Source organism: Panicum hallii, chromosome 9, assembly GCF_002211085.1.
Source record: "Panicum hallii strain FIL2 chromosome 9, PHallii_v3.1, whole genome shotgun sequence".
Lineage (NCBI taxonomy): Eukaryota > Viridiplantae > Streptophyta > Magnoliopsida > Poales > Poaceae > Panicum > Panicum hallii.
Window position 1 is genome coordinate 58,622,103 of NC_038050.1, and position 20,872 is coordinate 58,642,974.

At 45.9% G+C, this 20,872-nt stretch overlaps 1 protein-coding gene across 1 annotated transcript; it reads left to right on the forward strand.

The window, feature by feature from the left end:
* Nucleotides 1-2,574: 2,574 nt before the first annotated feature.
* On the forward strand, nt 2,575-3,458 carry LOC112877136 (zinc finger protein 36-like). The gene has a single exon (XM_025941344.1). It carries the CDS (start codon nt 2,677-2,679, stop codon nt 3,349-3,351), a length of 675 nt encoding a protein of 224 aa, XP_025797129.1. The 5' UTR covers nt 2,575-2,676; the 3' UTR covers nt 3,352-3,458.
* The last annotated feature ends 17,414 nt before the right edge of the window (nt 3,459-20,872 follow it).

The following is a 20,872-nucleotide window of genomic DNA, read 5'->3' on the forward strand; positions in this document are numbered from 1 at the left end:
ACTTGTTTCCTATATTCTGAAATTGCAGTTTTGGCTACCTAAATTTAGCCTCGGATGTCAATTAGATCCCTTTACTTTCAAAATACAAATCTAGCTCTCTAAATTTAGCTTCGGTGTCACCTTGATCCCTATACTATCAAAATGCAGTGAATTAATGAAGGAATTTCGTTGATCCCAAATTTGGTCAATTGAAATTACTACGCTGCTAACAAGAACCATGAGTCATGCTTACGCCTTCAATTCTTGCTTGTGAGCACAAATGGTCACAGAAAACTAGTAATACCCATTGTCCCCGTGATTACGTGAAGGCTGCTAAGCTGTAGTTATCAATCACAAGTATCACGCGCGCTAAGCCACTGGAATACACTTATTTATATATAACGTCGGATGTGAGGATTAATTTCTTCTGTCGTGTGCAGCTTGTATTTGCAAAATTTTGACCGACGGACGACGACGCTCTTTGTTTTGTACACGTACGCTGACTGACTGGGCCCCCAGCTGACTCCTCGCCGGTCGGTGAAATTGGGCAAGAACGGATGGACGAGACAGTGACATGTGCCTGGGGAAAGTCGAAACCGTGGGGCGCTGTGCTGCCGTAAAAATGTTTAGGCAAAAGATCAGGTCAAGTATGCAGTCAAAAACTGGTCTGGTCTTTGATGGCACCTGCATGCATGCAGAAATCCGCAAAGAACACGTGTGAATTTGTTCGATCTGGGAATACTTTTCTTCCGATCGATTTGCCATTTCCGGGAAGTTGCTAGCTATTGGTTCTAGTTCTAGATTACCGAGTACTACGTCACATCCAGATGGGCCTACGGGCTATGGCTGTTCTTCTCTGGCTTCACATGTAGAAGTGATATATCATTTTTTTCAGGGAGCTGATCTTAGCTTTTAGTTAATATAACTAGCCTATTCCCGTGCTCCAGCACGGGCTAATTAGAATTAATATAAAAATAAAATTTATAGCTAATAATTATAATTATATATCATATGCTCTCTTTCATCTATTAAATATTCTAATATGCTAATGTACAAGTTGTAATATGTTTAGTTAGTAATAATAGTTTTCACTTTATATCATACATCCATATGTATTTGATATATATATAATTGAACCATCTGTACGAACAATATAGGTATTCAGAGAACACGCATCATAGGTAGTATTTTTATATAAGCAATAACATAAATAATATATTAATAATGATAGAAATAATAATTTAGAATTTTATATTGGTGCACTTTAAGATTTATTATAATTATATAACTTAGATTCAGATTTAGAAGTTACTTTAACTTTTAATAATAACATAATTAGATAATTTATATACAAACTTAGAGAGTTATTTGATATTATTTTTATAATAGCATATGTGGGTAATTTGCATGAAGATTAGGGGGCTACTTTAGACTTTTTTTTTAATGGCAGAGGTGGATAACTAGATATATGTTTAGAGGTTACTTTAGCCATTTTCATACTGGCAGAGGTGGATTATTTATTAGAAAAAAATAACAGATCCAATGGCTATTATGATTATAGTTGTTGGATTGATGACCGGATGTTTCTGATTTTTATGAAAATTTTTAGAATTTTTCTATTTTTTTAGAGTGTCCACTTAGAATCTTAGGTGGCTTCGCGTGGAGGCTTCAAAAGAAGCCACTATATAAGTTTTTTTTCATAGATATATAACAGTATGTATATTCCATCAAGTATCACAACCGTTCACCTATATTGTGATGACGTTACTAAGAAATAAGGTACAGTTAATAGTGACAAAAAACCCTCCAGACTATCCGATGACCAAGTCCTTTGGAGAAGTGGATATTAGCTACTACAGTATAGTTAACTTATTGTTTTTTTTTAAGGGTATAGTTAACTTACATTGAAACTACAACCATTGTCACAGTGACGGTGCAATAAAAACCAGGAGACGCCAGAGCCGCCCTAAACACCACACGATTTTCTAGCCAAAAGTTCAATCTAACCCAAGCTGCGAATTTCAAAACTGGAGGTCTGTAGATGTGGGGCTCCACGTACGTCGAGCTAGTGTACCCTGTGGGCCGGGGCTGCACACCCAGTCGCAGCTGGCTCCACGCATGAACAGCTCAATCAACACGTGCACGATGCGTTCCATGCGACTACAGGGTCGTTGGTCTTGACCAAATCCAGTGCACTTCTCTTCTCCCTTCCCCAGCTTCCCTTGTTGAAAAAGAGAGCGGCGCCCATTCCAGTGTACACACGCCGCCTAAGTACTTGGCTTCGAGTGGCGCCCGCCCGCGGGGCCCCACCCTGCACACACATGCCGAACGCTTTGCCATCCCACCCGCGCAGGTGGCGACCCGCTACCCAACCGCGAGTCGCCGCCGCTCGCCGGCCGCTGAGCTACCTTTACCTGAGTATCCTATTCGCAACTTGGCTGCCCCGCGAACCAACGCAGCAACGGCCACCGCGCGCATGTTTGACTCCACCGATAAGCAAGCAGTCCCCTCCTCACTTGCTCCACCAAACATGTCCCTCCTCCCCCTGCATGCCCCTATATATACGCACCAGCCACCGCCCACTCTTCCATCTCCAGCTGCCACCGCGTGCCTTCGTAAGAGTCTCTGACCTAAAAGTCCACCGCCGCCACCGCCACCGCCACGACAAGAGTTTTCTTCGGCTATCACCTATCAGCCATGGCCGCCGGCTTCGAGGCTCTTCTCGACCCGACCGCGCTCTCCCTGGCCCTGCCGGCGCCGGGGCTCAACAAGGAGGACTACATTGCCATCTGCCTCGCCGCGCTCGCCGGCACGCGGGGGACCGGCCTCAAGGCGGCCGGGTTCGGGCGGCACGCGGAGAAGTGGTGCCCGCTGCCGCTCGCCGCGGAGCCGCCCTCGCCGGTGGCGCAGGAGGAGCTCCGGTTCCGGTGCGCGGTCTGCGGGAAGGCGTTCGCGTCGTACCAGGCGCTCGGCGGCCACAAGTCCAGCCACCGTAAGCCGCCCACCGAGCAGCGGTACGCCGCGGCCGCCGCGGCGCGGGCGGCGGCCTCCACGGCGGACTCCGAGGAGACGACGTCCTCGGGAGGGCCCGCTGCCGGCGGGCCGCACCGGTGCACCATCTGCCGGAGGGGATTCGCCACGGGCCAGGCGCTCGGCGGGCACAAGCGCTGCCACTACTGGGACGGCTCGTCGGTGTCCGTCTCCCTGTCCGCGTCGGCGTCCGGTTCCGGGACGGGGTCGTCAGGCTTCACCGTCAGGAACTTCGACCTCAACCTGATGCCTCTGCCGGAGAACGCCGGGATGAGGAGATGGGTCGAGGAGGAGGAGGTGCAGAGTCCGCTGCCGATCAAGAAGCGCAGGATATCGGACTAATTCACTAGCTGACCTCGTGTGTTGATCGCCGGTTCATGTAAATCGTTTGATTCGTTGATTCGTTTGTTGACAATAATAAACTATTTGATTTATTTTTTGACGTCAAATATTGTGATCCAGAGAGCGGCCAGATACACGATTGTTTGTGCTGCGTGTCACTTTTAAATTTTAATTTTGAATTCCCCTCATATTTCTTTGAATTTACATTAGATTGGTAAAATTATCAGGGGAAAAATGGTTTACTAGAATGGAATTACACTGAGTTGTAACATGGAAGAAACCGCAAAAGCATCAGAGGGTCAAGCATTTAACTATATTTGAAATTCTGCAAAGTTAGGTGAAAAAGGAAAATTTAATTAGAAATCCAACACAAATTCTGAAAAAATTTCATTCAAATGATCAACACAAATTTTCTCGTATAATATTAATGCCAGCTTTTGAATGTCCCACCTCCTTTTGACAACAGAGTTAGATAATCGTTCTTGAGTAGTAACTTCTTGACTCCATATATAGATCAATCATGATTGATAAGCAATTGAAGATGGACATAGTCACGGATTGATTTCAGACAGTTGCTTACATTCATCTGTGAACTAAAAATGTGCCACTCCATTTTGAGGATCTTCAGACCATTGATAATATTCATCTGTGAACTGAAAATGGTCCGCTCCATTTTGATAGGATCTTGTGCTTCGTACCTTTCAGTATGAATGAATTTTATTGTCCCTAGTTTTTAGTAATTACTTTTAGTGCTTTTGGTCAACAAGATGTAGCTTCTTAGACATGGATAGTGCAACATTACTTTTGCACGTATCTTGTTGTACATTAATTGATTGATTGGTTGATCAAAGCGTCTACAGTAAACTGTTATGGAGATGGTACTCCTATTATCGTAGCTAGATGCAGATGGAGACGCTAATATCAGATCACAAATAAGCACCATGTGGATGCATATGGCAAATTTTGTTAAACACCACCAAGAGAAATCACTCTGGATCACTGGATGGACGAGTGGTAAAAAGTGTTGCTACAGTATTCTATTGCGCTCTGGTGGTCTGGCTGAGACCAGCCAAGGTTCAGTAACCAGGGCATGCCTATGGAAGCATTCATGCCGGTGAGAGACTTCTCCTTGAGGAGGTAGTCATTTAATTTCACGAGAATCTACATCATGCGTACCTTGGAACATGAGAAGAACATGCTCGGTGTAGTATGGTCACACCTTGACAGACGCGAGCTTGATCAGAATCAGGAAACGTGATAGAATTTCCTCAAATGAGAATAGCAGTGGAGGTGCAAGAGGAGATATTCGCATTGGACCCAAAGGCATGCTGATCTGGTTTTGGTCCCCCAAATTGCTCCATATGTCATGATCTTCGTGATCATATCAATAATCTAGGGGTACATCTTAAAGAGGATCAATGGTGCCTAAAGCCCTCCCATGTATGAGATGCGCCCCAAACACATTCACCCACACCACCACCACAAAAAAAAAAAAAAGAATTGCTCTCCATTCTCCCTAGCAAGCAACCATACATACAACAGATATAGGAGGTACCATTTGTCTTCACAGGAACATGATGAAGTGGCTAAGGTCCTACTTGGGTGTTATGGTTTTCGAAAACCACAGTATGTTTGTTAGTTCTGCCTCCATGAGCATATTTTGCATCATCATTGCTTGAATCTGCTATGATGATAGGCGTCGAACATGTTTTTTATTACGCATGTGGCCCTTTCAAATAGTAAAATTAGAATGTGGCATCGACCGCGCAGGTAAAAAGGATGATGTGATATCAGGTTGTATTACCCGAATTGAAGTAATCCATGTTGATGGGCCAAACGAAAAAACTCCAAAACCGAGTAACCGTAGAACGAAACCAGGGCCACAAAATGGTTGTAATACTCCGGTCCATTAGTATTCTAATTTCGGCCAGTTGCAGCCCGTGTGTTGTGTTCGGATAGAATTAGTCCCACATTGATGGTCTAAGTAGATTCAGACCGGCTTATAAGCTGTTCCAAACATAGTATCCGGGTTAACTTTTTTATACAAAGCGAGAACAAGTGTTCCAAACATAGTATCCGGGTTAACTTTTTTATACAAAGCAAGAACAAAAGTGCAAGAGAGGTGCTATAGCTATGCGGGATCATTTGATTTTGAAGGGGGGCTGTAAGCAGATTTTGGATGGGGTGTTGCAGTGATACAATATCAGAAGGTAGCACAAACAATTATAGCATCAACTCAAAGATTTACCCCACTGCCATTAAGAGTTGATTTTTATAAAAAAAAATTGAACATTTCAACCATGTAACTATTGTTTTGCGCTAAATTTTGTTCAGTTCATCAGATGCTTTCCACCAGATCGGTTTGTAAGCATCTAGGCCCTTAAGGTTTGTTTCGGTGATTAATGACAACCATTATTGTGACTAATGAGTTTGTGCAGATTTTTAGATCATTATCGCTCATTTGGTTATATGTCAAAAGAGGCCCCTAATTTTCATCATTCAAAAAGGCGATCTCGGCATTCAACTCAATAATATGTCAAGACTAAGAATCTTTCTAGTCCTAAGTGTCATAAGGTTGAGAAGGACACTTAGGTTAGTATAGGTTTTATAGTTTTGTAGTGATCGCACTATTAAGAGGGGTTTAGGCTTAGTAACTTGAGCATGGACATGGTCATTTGAAAATGGATGCACACAATGGTCACTCAGGTTCCTAGAAGCTCAAATAAGTGGTTCTTAACTTATATCTCAAGAAATATTTGGATTTCATTCAAAACTCAAGTCAGAAAAGGCAAAATCAGAAAAATCCTTATCACCGGTTTAACCGACGCCTAAAGTTTTCTATACGTCGGTTAAACGAGGTCAGCAGGCCTGGACAAGTCCATACACCGGTTAAACCGACGTTATTTGAAATTGGACGTCGGTGCAGTTGTCCAGTGACTTGGTTTTTCAGTTGTTCAATGGATGATTACATTCATCGGTTAAACCGATGCAACGACGATTAATCTTCCCAAACAGTAACGGCTAGTTTTCAAAAAAGGGAGTTTACATTCACCGGTTAAACCGACGATGACTATTGGAGGGACGTCGGATTAACCGGCGCTACGCAGTTTTCTAGCAGCTTTTTCTCCAACGGCTTTATTCGTGTGAGCTGCCCATATATACCCCTCCAATGGGTCATTCTACTACTCTTGACACCAGGCAACACCCAAACACACATACTTTAGTCAAGAGCCACTTTGAGCTTCAACATTTCATACACTTGTTCATTCAATCATTCAAGAAGCAAGATTAAGGACTTGAGTAGAGAGAAGCTTGTGTGCATCCATTCTTGGTGATTGGTTCTTGCTCAAGTGAAGGCCTTAGCTTGTTACTCTTGGTGATTGGCATCACCTAGGCGATCTTGGTGATCGAGGTGATTCTCGCGGAGCTTGTCAAGGATTGTGGAAGCCCGGAGAAGAAACTTGTACGTGGCTTGATCTCCACCACACCGGGATGGTGAACGGAGACTCTTAGTGAGTGCCCTCGTCTTGGTGACTTGGGAGGTGACAATACTCTTTGTGAGTGTCACAACGTGGATTAGGGGTGTGTGCCAACACATCGATACCACGGGAAAAATCCGGTTGTCTCTTGTCCACTTTACTTATTCAAGCATTATCTTTCTTGCAATTCATTCATGTGCTTGATTTAGTGATGACTAGTTAGCTCTACCTTGCTAGGCTTTATCTCTTTTTATCTTATCTAGCTTGTGTAGGTTGTTTAGTTATCCGGTTGGTGAATTGGTGCCTTTCTAGTTTTGCATAGGATAAGGTTGCTTTATCTTGTTTTAGAAATTGAAAAAGGCCCAATTCACCCCCCCTCTTGGTCCATCGATCCTTTCAATTGGTATCAGAGCCTCGTTGCTCATTTGGATCATTAGGCTTCACCGCCTAGAGCTATGGCCAAGATGGGTGGTTCGCCGCCTCACTTCGAGGGCAAGAACTTTGCCTATTGGAAAGTTCGCATGGCCGCATACCTTGATGCGATTGCCCCCGAAGTGTGGTTGGCAACTAAAGTCGGGTTCACCGGAGATCCCACCCCCGACCAATTAAAATGGAATGCTAGAGCTAGAAATGCAATTTTCGAAGCTATTAGTGAGGAGGTCTTTGTTAGAGTTAATGGCATGGACCTAGCAAGTGATATTTGGAAGGAGCTCATTGAGATTCATGAAGGTTCCACCAAAGTTCGTGAGCAAAAATATCACTTGTTTAGAGCTAAGTATGATTCCTTCAAAATGCTAGCTCATGAAAATTGCAATGATATGTATTCTCGCTTGAATGTCATTGTCAAGGACATTAATGCACTTGAAATATCCAAAATTGACAGTGCATCCATCAACCGCAAGATCCTCATGCTCCTCCCGAAGCCCAAGTATAACATTAAAAATGCTATGCTTCAAAAGGAGGATCTCGCCACAATGGAAGTAGGAGAACTTGTGGGGGAAATTCGCGCTCATGAAATGAGCATTCTTGGTATGACCGAAGAGCCAACATCAAGCAAGTCGATTGTTCTAAAGATCAAGACAAACAAATCCCGCAAGCTCAAGATGGTCAAACAAGACTCAAGCTCAAGCAATGAAGAAAATGATCATCATGAGAGCTCATCCGATGTTGAAGATGATGGAGAGCTTGCTCTCATGATGAGAAAGTTCACACGCTTGAATGAGAAGATCAATAAGAAGGGTTTCAACTTTGACTCCAAGAAGGGAATGTTCCGTCCAATGGATGTCAAGAACAAGATTTGCTACAATTGTGGCGAAAAAGGACACATCCGTCCAAATTGCCCCAAGCCGGACAAAAGAAGCAAGAACAACAAGAATAAGCATCGCCATGATTCAAGCGATGATGAAGAAGAGGAAAGAAAGAACAAAAACAAGAGATTTGGGAAGAAGAAGACCCATGACAAGAAGACCAAGCTCTTCCCAAAGAAGAAAGGGCACACCAAGAAAAGTTTCTTGGTGGAGAAACAAGAATGGGTGACCGATGTCTCATCAAGCGAAGACTCAAGTGATGAAGAAGACATTGTCACCATCGCCCTCACCAATGAAGAACCATCTCTACCTCCGCCTCCTATGTGCCTCATGGCAAAAGGTAACACCAAGGTATGTGAGGTAGATAGTGAAGATGATAGCGATGAAGAGCTTGATCCAAATGAATTTACTAACCTCATCAATGAGTATACATCCGTCATCAAGAGGGAAAAGGGCAAAGTTAAAGTTCTTGAGAGCACTCATGCCAAGTTAGAGCTTGCCCACTCCGACTTACTTAGTAAGTACAATGACTTGCTCAAAAAGCACAATGAGTCACTTGTACTTGCTAAGCAAGTTGAAGAGAGCCACAAAAAGCTCAAACAAGAGCATAGGGAGTTGGCTCACAAGTATCAAGAACTTGAATTTGCTTATGAAGTAATTGACCCAAGTCTTGAGAAAGTTGTTCATGAAAAGGTCAATGCTTCTACTTCATGTGATGACCTACTCATTGATGCATATGCCACTAATGTTGTGCCCAAGCTTGCCTCTTCTAGGGAAAAGGAATTGATGGATCAAGTGGCAAGCCTAAAGAGTAGTGTGGAGAAACTCTCAAGGGGAGAATACATCCACAAGGAGATTCTCTTCAACAATGCCCGTGACTATGGTAAGAGAGGTCTTGGTTCATTTCCGGAGCCAAACATGGCCACAACTCCTTCTCCGGAGATCAAGACAAGCTTCATCAAGGAAGTTGGTTCATATTGCCAACATTGCCGAGTCACCGGGCACCACACTAGGGAGTGCACTTTACCATCACGTCCTCTTCCTAAATTACCCAAGAATTACTCATCAATGTTCCAAAATAATCATTTTCTCTTGAGTAAAGTGAAGGGCAAGGTGAAGGCCAAGTTCATTGGCAAAATTGTTAAGGAGTCGAAGAAGAAGCTCCCCAAGCAACTTTGGGTCCCAAAAGCTCTTGTCACACATGTGCAAGGCCCAAAGCTTGTTTGGGTTCCGAAAACTCAAAAATAAATTCTCATGTGTGTAGGTGAACTACAAAGCCGGTGGAAAACATTGGGTACTTGATAGCGGTTGCTCTCAACACATGACCGGCAATGATAGCATGTTCACCTCACTTGAAGACCCCGGCGATCATGAACATGTCACCTATGGTGATAACTCAAAGGGGAAAGTCTTAGGTTTGGGTAGAATTGCAATTTCAAAAGATTTATCCATTTCAAATGTTTTGTTTGTAGAAGCACTTAGTTTTAACCTCATTTCTATTGCACAATTGTGTGATCTTGGACTAACGTGTGCCTTTGACAAGAATGGTGTTGTAGTGACTCATGAAAAAGACAAGTCATTGGTATTCACGGGGTTTAGGCATGGCAATATCTATTTGGTGGATTTCTCTTCAAAGCAAACAAGCACCATGACTTGCCTCTTCACCAAGTCGTCTCTTAGGTGGCTTTGGCATAGAAGAATTGCTCATATTGGCATGAGCAACCTCAAGAAAGCCCACAAGAGAGGGATGATCACCGGCATAAAGGACGTTACTTTTGACAAGAACAAGCTATGCAAAGCATGTCAAGCCGGGAAGCAAGTTGCAACTCATCATCCTATCAAGACAATGTTGTCTACCTCCAAGCCGCTCGAGCTACTACACATGGATCTCTTTGGTCCAACCTCATACAAGAGCATTGGCGGTAACCTCTATTGCCTAGTAATTGTTGATGATTTTTCACGTTACACTTGGGTCATGTTTCTAGGCGATAAGGGTGAAACTCCGGAAATCTTCAAGTCATTTGCAAGAAAAGCTCAAAGGGAATAATATTCCCAAATTGTGAAGATTCGGAGTGACAACGGCACCGAGTTCAAAAATATGAAGATTGAAGAATGGTGCGATGAAGAAGGAGTCAAACATGAGTTTTCTGCCACCTACACGCCTCAACAAAATGGAGTGGTGGAAAGAAAGAACAAGACACTCATCACCCTAGCAAGAGCAATGTTGGATGATTATGGCACGTCCGAGAAGTTTTGGGCGGAAGCAATCAACACGGCGTGTCATGCATCCAACCGTGTGTATCCTCACCGACTCCTCAAGAAAACTCCGTATGAGCTCATCACCGGGAAGAAACCAAATATATCATACTTTCGGGTCTTTGGTTGCAAATGCTTCATTTATAAGAAGAAAAGGCTCGGTAAGTTTGAAAGTAGATGTGATGAAGGTTTCTTTCTTGGTTATGCATCAAACTCCAAAGCATATAGAGTATTCAATCAAACCTCCGGGTTAGTTGAAGAAACATGTGATGTGGAGTTTGATGAATCTAATGGCTCCCAAGAGGAGGTTGTTGGTTATGAAAATGTAGGGGATGAAGAAATTGAAGAAGCCTTAAAGAAAATGTCCGTTGGGGATATCAAGCCGGAGGAGGTGCATGAAGACAATGATCAAGGGGGAGGAACTTCCTCATCTTTGCCAAACACCTCCACGGCACCCCAAGTGAATGAAGATTAAGAAAAAGTTGATCCACTGCCTCAAGAAAATGTGTCAACGCCAACACCCCAAGTCCAAGAACAAGAAAAGCAAAATGTTCCACCACAAGCACAAGTCACTCATGATCCACCCCAACAAGCATCCACACAAATACCGCTAGTGAAGCACGGTCGCATCTCCAAGGATCATCCAATCGGTCAAATCATTGGTAGTCCTTCCAAAGGAGTAAGAACTCGCTCCAAGTATGCTTCATTTTGCGAACATCACTCGTTTGTTTCGTGTATTGAGCCCACTAGCATAGAGGAAGCACTTGAGGACTCGGATTGGGTGATGGCCATGCAAGAAGAGTTGAACAATTTCACCCGCAATGAAGTATGGGTCCTCGAAGCTCCTCCGAAAGACAAGAACATCATCGGCACAAAGTGGGTCTTTCGAAACAAGCAAGATGAACATGGGGTGGTGGTACGCAACAAAGCAAGACTTGTGGCAAAAGGGTTTTCTCAAGTCGAAGGTTTGGATTTTGGTGAAACTTTCGCTCCGGTCGCAAGACTTGAAGCTATCCGCATTCTTCTTGCTTACTCTTCACATCATAATATCAAGTTACATCAAATGGATGTGAAAAGTGCTTTCTTAAATGGCTTTATTAACGAACTTGTTTATGTTGAGCAACCTCCCGGGTTTGTAGATCCGAGGAATCCTAACCATGTTTATAGGTTGCACAAGGCACTCTATGGACTCAAACAAGCACCAAAGGCTTGGTATGAGAGGCTTCGTGACTTCCTAATCATGCAAGGTTTCAAGATCGGGAGGGTGGACACCACTTTGTTCACAAAAGACGTCAACGGGGACCTTTTCATTTGTCAAATTTATGTTGACGATATTATCTTTGGCTCAACTAATGATTTACTAAGCCATGAGTTTGCTACCATGATGTCTAGGGAATTCGAGATGTCCATGATTGGTGAATTGACTTTTTTCCTTGGTTTTCAAGTCAAACAAATGAAGGAAGGGACATTCATCTATCAAGAAAAATATACTAGAGATATCCTGAAGAAGTTCAAGATGGATGAATGTAAGCCAATTAAGACTCCTATGGCTACAAATGGGCATCTCGACTTGGATGTGGACGGTAAACCTGTTGATCAATCCCTCTATCGTTCAATGATAGGGTCTTTGCTTTACCTTACCGCATCTAGGCCCGATATAATGTTTAGCGTGTGCTTGTGTGCCCGTTTTCAAGCTAACCCTAAGGAATCACATCTTTCGGCTGTGAATAGGATCCTTCGGTATCTCAAGCACACCCCTAGCATAGACTTGTGGTACCCCAAAGGCACTAGCTTAGATCTCTTGGGATACTCGGATTCGGATTTTGCCGGAAGCCGTGTCGATCGCAAGAGTACCTCCGGGGGTTGCCACTTGCTTGGGCGTTCTCTAGTTTCTTGGTCGAGTAAGAAGCAAAATTCCGTGGCTTTGTCCACCGCGGAAGCGGAATATATAGCTGCCGGTGCATGTTGTGCCCAAATTCTATATATGAAGCAAACCCTTTTGGACTTTGGTGTGAAACTAGGAAGAATACCACTCCTTTGTGACAATGAAAGTGCCGTAAAAATTGCCAAGAATCCGGTTCAACACTCTCGCACAAAGCACATTGATATTCGCCATCACTTGTTGCGTGATCACGAAGCCAAGGGGGACATTTCCCTTCAAGGTGTGAGATCCGAGGAGCAATTGGCGGATATTTTCACAAAACCTTTAGACGAGAGTACCTTTGTTAGGCTAAGAAATGAGCTTAATGTATTAGATGCGGCAAACGTCATGTAAGTTGCCATGTCATATAGAAAAATGCATACATATAGGACACTTGTCTAACCATGGTAAGATAGTGATGAGCAAGGGTTTAGCTAGAGGTGGTGGTCCACTTGTTTTCCTCTAGGCTTGTAGAAAGGCTCATCATGATGAAGCTTTCCGTGGGATCAAACTTGACAAGTAGATCTTAAAATCTCGCTATGCATTTCTTGTCATATAGTTGTGCATCTCATGTTTACCTTTCTTTCGCATGTGTTTGTAATTTGCATTATCATTGCATGCGTAAAGGTCACAAAGGAGATCACTTGATGAAGATGAGACTTGTTTTACATGTAAGATCTTAATTCATGAGAAGTGAAAAGAGTAAAGTGTTAGGTGCGTTATTACCTAGTGAGCAATGTCATGGTGAGTTTGAAGCTTTCCTCCTTCAATATTCCTATGACATGGCTCATACATTTTAATTTGGCGCTTTGTCTCTCTTGCGACTTATCCTTGATTTTGAAAAGAAAAACTATTTAAGTTGTTAAACTATCCTATTTTGAGGGGTAAAGTCGCCTATGCAAGTCCATTAACTTGAGTTTAGTTGAATCTTATAAGTTCATTGGACTTAGCATAGAAAAGTGAGCTGAGAGAGGGTTTTTGGGTTCACCGGTTAAACCGACGTTAAATGGATCTATTCCCATCGGTTTAACCGGCGTTACTAAGTGTCAGCCACAGCTCAGTCATTTCAGGCGTTCAACCGGCGTATACAAAGTTTGCAGCATCGGATCAACCGATGAACAGAACACAATTCTGACCTGAAAATCAACTGTTATTTGCATCGTTCAACCGACGAGTTCACTTTTCAGATCATCGGTTCAACCGGTGTACAGATACAGATTTGGCAGGGTTTCTGGTAAACTACACCGACGCGATCAACCGGTGTTCAAAACCTAAGCGTCGGATCAACCGGCGATAAGAAAAATTGCGGGGTCCACTTGTCATATTACTCTCTTGCTCTCTCACTACCGCCCGCTCGTCTTCAGTTGTTGCCGCCTCCTCGCCTTCGCCGTCTCCTCCACACTGCCGCCGCCTTGCGCCGTTCGCCGCCGTCCACCGCCGTCCGCCGCTCGCGTCATCTGCCGCCCGCTCACATTCTCGCCGGCGCCGCTCACACGTCACTGCGTCGCCCCCGTGCCGCCGCCACCGCCCTGCACGCCGCCGCCGTCCGCCCACGCGACGCAGCGCCAACGCCAGCGCCCTCACGCGCGCCCCCGCGTCGCCGCCGCCGCCCGTACACTTCCTGCGCCGCCGCCGTCTGTCGCCCGTGCGCACGCACAACGCCATCCTCACCTGCACCCACGCCACCTTGCCACTCGCGCACCACCATTCCACCACCACTGCACCTTCACCGGGCCGCTGCACACGCGCATTGCACCGCTCTCACGCATTCACGCCGCGCCGCGTCTTTGTTCCTGTCAGTGATTGTAATGGGTCGTGACAAGAGGAAGGGTAAGGAAGTTGTGGTCGAGGAGCCCGCTCGCAAGCGGACTCGCGCAGCGAGAGAAGCTGAGAGGGCCGAGATGGTGGCTAAGGCCGCCGAGGAGCAGGCGTCAGGCCGTGCTCGTCCGTTCGCGATCAGAGATACGCCAGCCAGGGGCAGAGGCAGAGGCAGAGGCATGGGCAGAGTCAGAGGAGCCAGGGCCACCAGAGCCGCAGCAGCAGCAGCAGAGTCAGCGCAGTCACTCTCAGCGGCAGAGTCCGATTCAGATTCAGAGACAGAGCAGTCTGAGCAGTCTCAGGGGCAGGACACACAGCAGTCACCAGCTCTACGACGTTCTGGCCGCACTCGGCAGACGTCCCCCGCAGAGGAGACTTCACCTGCGACCGAGCGTCGCACCGGACCTAGGACGCGAGGAGGACACCAGCCACAGGAGCCTCGCAGGTCCACCGCAGCAGCAGCAGCAGCTCGACGAGCCGAGGCCCTAGCGGCCGAGCGCGCAGTGTTCCGCATGGACACTGTCGTGCGTCTGGAGCCAGGTGTGCTGCTCCAGAACTTGACCAAGGCCAATGCGGCGAAGGTCAAGAGGCTCAGGTGGAGTGTGCAGGAGGAGGAGTAGTTCCCGGTGACACGAGACAGTAGGGTCGATCGCAGATTCTGGACGCTTCTTCAGGCCAGTTTCTACGAGACCTATCAGAGGCGGGGCCACAGGATCTTTCCTCACAGAGTTCTTGATTGGGTTTCTTTGAGGACAGCTGCAGGGGGAGCCGATGTCAGGGAACATTTTGATCACTTCAGGGGTCTGCCCAGGTTGCTCTCGATTGAGAGGAACAGGTATATTGAGGACTGGGTCAGAGTCTTTTACGCCACAGCTTGGATTGCCCCAGAGCGCAGAGCTGTTCACTTCATGTTTGGGGGGCAGGTGTTTGGTTTGTCCAGAGCGACACTCGCAGGGATCCTTGGAGTTGACCTTGTTGACGTCTCTCTGCACGAGATGGTATATGGTGATGCAGATCCACCTCGCAGGGCCATGATTGGCGGGATTGCACCTTCACACGAGGCGATCTCTCAGTGCTTCCGCCAGCCCTTTCCAGCTTCTTACGCCAGAGTCCCCAGTCTGCTGACCCCCGAGGCATACGCTATTCACATGGCACTCCGGAGGACGTTGCTCCCGAGGAGTGGCTACCCTGAGGGATTCACAGGTCTGCAGCAGCTGCTACTGCTCCACATTCTCACTCACGAGCCGTTCGATATTGTTGATTTTATTCTGGCAGAGATTGAGGATGTTATCACTGACGGGATGGGCGTAGTATGACAGTTTTCTTATGCTCACTGGATCAGTTTCATTTGCTCTATGATAGTCCAGCTGAGTCACCCGTCAGTGCAGTCTACAGACAGGACGAGGTTCCCTGGTTCCCCGTCTACCGCCCGACCGCACCCTCAGACAGGAGGAGAGGGAGACAGGCAGATCGTGCTGCCATGGCACGGCTGTCACCGGAGGTTCAGGCCCGTGTTGCCCAGGAGGACGAGGCACTACTAGCCGCAGAGGCACAGCTTCCCGGAGGAGATGATGAGATTCATTGGTCAGACCTAGAGTCAGACTCCTCCGAGGATGAGGAGTACTTCCCTGCACCTGCTCCAGCGAGTCATGATCACGAGGCAGGGGGTTCAGGAGAGCCAGCTCCAGTGACAGCTGCTGCTACTACTGTCTCAGAGTCACAGGTGTCTCAGCCGTCTGAGCTCACCGCACTTTTGCAGCAGCTGGTCACACAGCAGAGGGAGGATCGCCGTGCTCAGGAGGAGGCCAGGAGAGCACATGAGGCCCAGCTTGCAGAGATTCAGAGGGAGGCCGCTCGAGAGCGAGCTGCTTCTGAGGAGCGGTTTGTCGGACTCATTGACCGAGTATCTCAGAGGACAGACGCTCAGTTTCAGCAGATGCAGCAGGGCATGATGGCGATGTTCGGGATGATTTCACAGCTATATTCTCACACCGGACTCGCCCCTCAGCAGCCAGGACAGTCAGGCCTTCAGGGCGCCGGAGCACCACCACTTGCAGTTACACCTGTTCCGGCCTCCACTGCTCCAGCTTCTTCCGCGACCCCAGAGATCATGTTCTCATTGTCAGCACTGCTTGGGTCTGCGAGTCGTCCCCTCTTCTCTCCGCTGCCTGCGACCTCACTCTTCCAGGAGTCACCCACAGCAGTGCAGTCAGTTGGCCTCCCCGTCGTACCACAGCCACTACCTTCAGGGGGAGGCGGAGAGGTGTCCTTAGTTCAGCAGTCGTCACAGCCGGCAGCATCAGCTCTTACTACTTCAGATGTTGACACATCTTCTGCTGAACCGGCTACTACTTCCACGGATCCTCTCCCCGGCAGTGCTAGCACCAGAGCCTCGACGACAGCTACACCTCCAGTCAGCTCAGCACCTGCCGGCACCTCAGATCAGCAGCTACCTTCTGTCTCCGAGGATCCACCGTCCGACGACGACGACGACGATGACCCAGATCGCTTTCTAGCAGTATCTCGTCAGCTGGATCCGTAGATCACTCCTTTTTGGGCTTTGATGCCAAAGGGGGAGAGGGAGTCAGGGGGAGGGTAGCATTAGAGAGAGCTCGATCAGGACTTTGATGTTTCTTATTGTATTATATTTGATGTTAGTTCATGGATATGTACATTTGTCATTTGAGCATGCTGAGCTTTTGAGACATATCTATGGATTTCGGTTGAGCCATTGAGGTCTTTGATTCTCTCTTTTCGAGTTTGCTTGTGTTTATTCGTGCCTTATCTTTCTCGCTCTCTCGTTATTTATGTCTGTGTTGTCATCAATCACCAAAAAGGGGGAGATTGTAAGCATCTAGGCCCTTAAGGTTTGTTTCGGTGATTAATGACAACCATTATTGTGACTAATGAGTTTGTGCAGATTTTTAGATCATTATCGCTCATTTGGTTATATGTCAAAAGAGGCCCCTAATTTTCATCATTCAAAAAGGCGATCTCGGCATTCAACTCAATAATATGTCAAGACTAAGGATCTTTCTAGTCCTAAGTGTCATAAGGTTGAGAAGGACACTTAGGTTAGTATAGGTTTTATAGTTTTGTAGTGATCGCACTATTAAGAGGGGTTTAGGCTTAGTAACTTGAGCATGGACATGGTCATTTGAAAATGGATGCACACAATGGTCACTCAGGTTCCTAGAAGCTCAAATAAGTGGTTCTTAACTTATATCTCAAGAAATATTTGGATTTCATTCAAGACTCAAGTCAGAAAAGGCAAAATCAGAAAAATCCTTATCACCGGTTTAACCGACGCCTAAAGTTTTCTATACGTCGGTTAAACGAGGTCAGCAGGCCTGGACAAGTCCATACACCGGTTAAACCGACGTTATTTGAAATTGAACGTCGGTGCAGTTGTCCAGTGACTTGGTTTTTCAGTTGTTCAATGGATGATTACATTCACCGGTTAAACCGATGCAACGACGGTTAATCTTCCCAAACAGTAACGGCTAGTTTTCAAAAAAGGGAGTTTACATTCACCGGTTAAACCGACGATGACTATTGGAGGGACGTCGGATTAACCGGCGCTACGCAGTTTTCTAGCAGCTTTTTCTCCAACGGCTCTATTCGTGTGAGCTGCCCATATATACCCCTCCAATGGGTCATTCTACTACTCTTGACACCAGGCAACACCCAAACACACATACTTTAGTCAAGAGCTACTTTGAGCTTCAACATTTCATACACTTGTTCATTCAATCATTCAAGAAGCAAGATTAAGGACTTGAGTAGAGAGAAGCTTGTGTGCATCCATTCTTGGTGATTGGTTCTTGCTCAAGTGAAGGCCTTAGCTTGTTACTCTTGGTGATTGGCATCACCTAGGCGATCTTGGTGATCGAGGTGATTCTCGCGGAGCTTGCCAAGGATTGTGGAAGCCCGGAGAAGAAACTTGTACGTGGCTTGATCTCCACCACACCGGGATGGTGAACGGACTCTTAGTGAGTGCCCTCGTCTTGGTGACTTGGGAGGTGACAATACTCTTTGTGAGTGTCACAACGTGGATTAGGGGTGTGTGCCAACACATCGATACCACGGGAAAAATCCGGTTGTCTCTTGTCCACTTTACTTATTCAAGCATTATCTTTCTTGCAATTCATTCATGTGCTTGATTTAGGGATGACTAGTTAGCTCTACCTTGCTAGGCTTTATCTCTTTTTATCTTATCTAGCTTGTGTAGGTTGTTTAGTTATCCGGTTGGTGAATTGGTGCCTTTCTAGTTTTGCATAGGATAAGGTTGCTTTATCTTGTTTTAGAAATTGAAAAAGGCCCAATTCACCCCCCCCTCTTGGTCCATCGATCCTTTCACGGTTTAAACATTTTCAATCGGTCACGCTTATCATTTTTCATTTTAGTTTGTTGCCATGGATATTACATATATATATATTAATTTTACAATGTGCTCCTCAAATGGATCTTGTGTTTTATTCACATTACAAATTATTTTCTTCATTAAAGACCATAACTATTGATGGTTCTAGCTTCTATTTTATAGTATCATTGGAAATATACAGTATGTTATATTGATTTTAATTTGTATACAAATACAATTTAAAGAAAATAAGAACATCTCTATGTTGGGATGGATAAAGCAAAAGTAGCAAGGGAGGTGGTGCTAAGTAATTACTCGAAGCATCTAATGTAGAGAGGGTAATGGATGTACGCGCGCTCTTAATATATAGTCTTTAGTATATGTAATAAAAGAAAAAATATTGTATAATTGACCACGAGATCTTATATACTATGATGTTCATTTTATTTCAATCATACTAACAAAATACAAGTTCACTGGTAAATACATTAGAGAACAAGAGAAACAACATCATGCAAATAACAATATGCACTGTCATACATGATTGTGTTGGGAATTATATGACCGGCATGGCTGAAAGGTTGGCAATGTGATTTAATTTTTTTAAGGACAAACACTCGGACCTATTTTAATCACAAAGTACATGCACAACTCTACTGTGATTAGTTGCTCTACTCTAAGTTGTGAAATTGCAGTGTTGATTAGCAAGGGAGTTAACAGCATGACCAAAGGATAATCAAGATAATGTTGAGGTGTCATAGTTTTCGCATATAGAAACTCAGCAAATGTAACTAGGAAATTGCTTGTATAGCATTAACTATCACACACCTTCTAGATTTCAGGGGCTTCAAATCTAGGAGGCCTTTTAGGAGACAGCTTCATTGAGTTTAGTAGAGAGGGATGCTGGCTGGCCGTGAAGACACGAGTGTCTCCAGGCTTAGGGCACCGGTAGTGTGTGCAGAAGGGAGGTCATAAGGAGGTTTGAGGTCGACCTCACATGTTACAGGGCAGTTTTATGCAGGTCTTAAGCCAAAAAAAAAAAGCGCTTGAGGACAGCCATCAAGCTGAGGACAGCCATCAAGCTAAAGGCTCAATCCTAAGCAATAAAATACTACTGTTTCCTTCGATTCTCCCAACCGCTGCCTCCACACGAGCAGAGGAACCTTCACACATAGAATTTTTTCTATTGTAGGGGGACCCACTACAAATAGTCCGGCCGCTACCTTATTTTTAGTGGGACCCAGTATAAGATTGGTGGGGTATCATACACTCCCCATGCCCTTAGAAGGTGGGGTCGCAAAGAGCATGCTGGCCTGGTAGTGGTGGCGGCGGTAGAGATGGTGGTGCGGCAAAACGGCGGGCCGGAGATGATGCCTGTTGTTGTGCAGCTGTGGGTGGGGGTGGGTGTGACCAGCTTAGGAATAGAGCCAATGAACAACAAAGAAGTAGGCAGGGTCAGAAGCTGACGAGAAATGTTATAAATCGTTGTATGAGGAATGTTGAAGATTAATTATTAGCATGTCCCTGACTACTGCTGTCATCCTATACAAGATGCAGCATTCCGTTTTGTATGTTTCCTTTAATCTCAAAAAAAGATTGGACCCAACCAGCACCATCAGTTGACAAGTGTGTCATGCTAATTGAGATGAGGGCTCCGTGTAGTAACATCGGCACCCCTTGTCGATTTTGAAGGGATGATGAAACATGCACATCAGCAGCCTGGGCGAAACATATGAAGAGAGTCGAAACCGTGGAGCACCGGCGGCCGGCCGGCTGCTGCAAATTATCCGGCCAAGCACGCAGTCAGAAGCTGGTCTCTTCCTTGACGGCTTGACTGCCCATGCATCAATTGCACGTCAGCTGTTTCATCCGGAATTGGAAAAAGATAGCTAGCAGTAGCACGCAGAAATGTAAAGAACACGTGTTGCACGCCCCCAGGTTACGGAGAGCGGAGTGTGCCATTGGATAACCTTCTGGCTTCTGCCTTCCTCACGCCGTTTACCATTTCCGGGAAGTTGCAGGAGTGCCGTTTCTATACGCTAGCCCTGCATTGTTGCTGATGACCAACTGGCTCACTGGATGCATACAAATCGTAGGACAAGCTCGTGGTGGATAGGCTCCTTCGTCCGTGCATATTCTGGCATTCTATTGGCAACTTGGCTGCCGCCGCGAACCAACGCAGCAACGGCCAAGTGGCCAACCAACCGCCCGCCGCATGTTTGACGCGCGCGGGCATGCGATCGCATGCGTACGACTTGTTCATCCTCTCCACCAAACAAATCATCGCACGCGACCTCATCCGCATGCCCGCACGCCCTCGTCCGGCTCCGGCCTATATATTCACACACGCCGCCGGCCGCCTCCTTCCACTTCTCTC

Bases quoted from the DNA above. Each gene is read 5' to 3' on its own strand.
- LOC112877136 (XM_025941344.1), top strand. From the start codon at position 2,677: ATGGCCGCCGGCTTCGAGGCTCTTCTCGACCCGACCGCGCTCTCCCTG.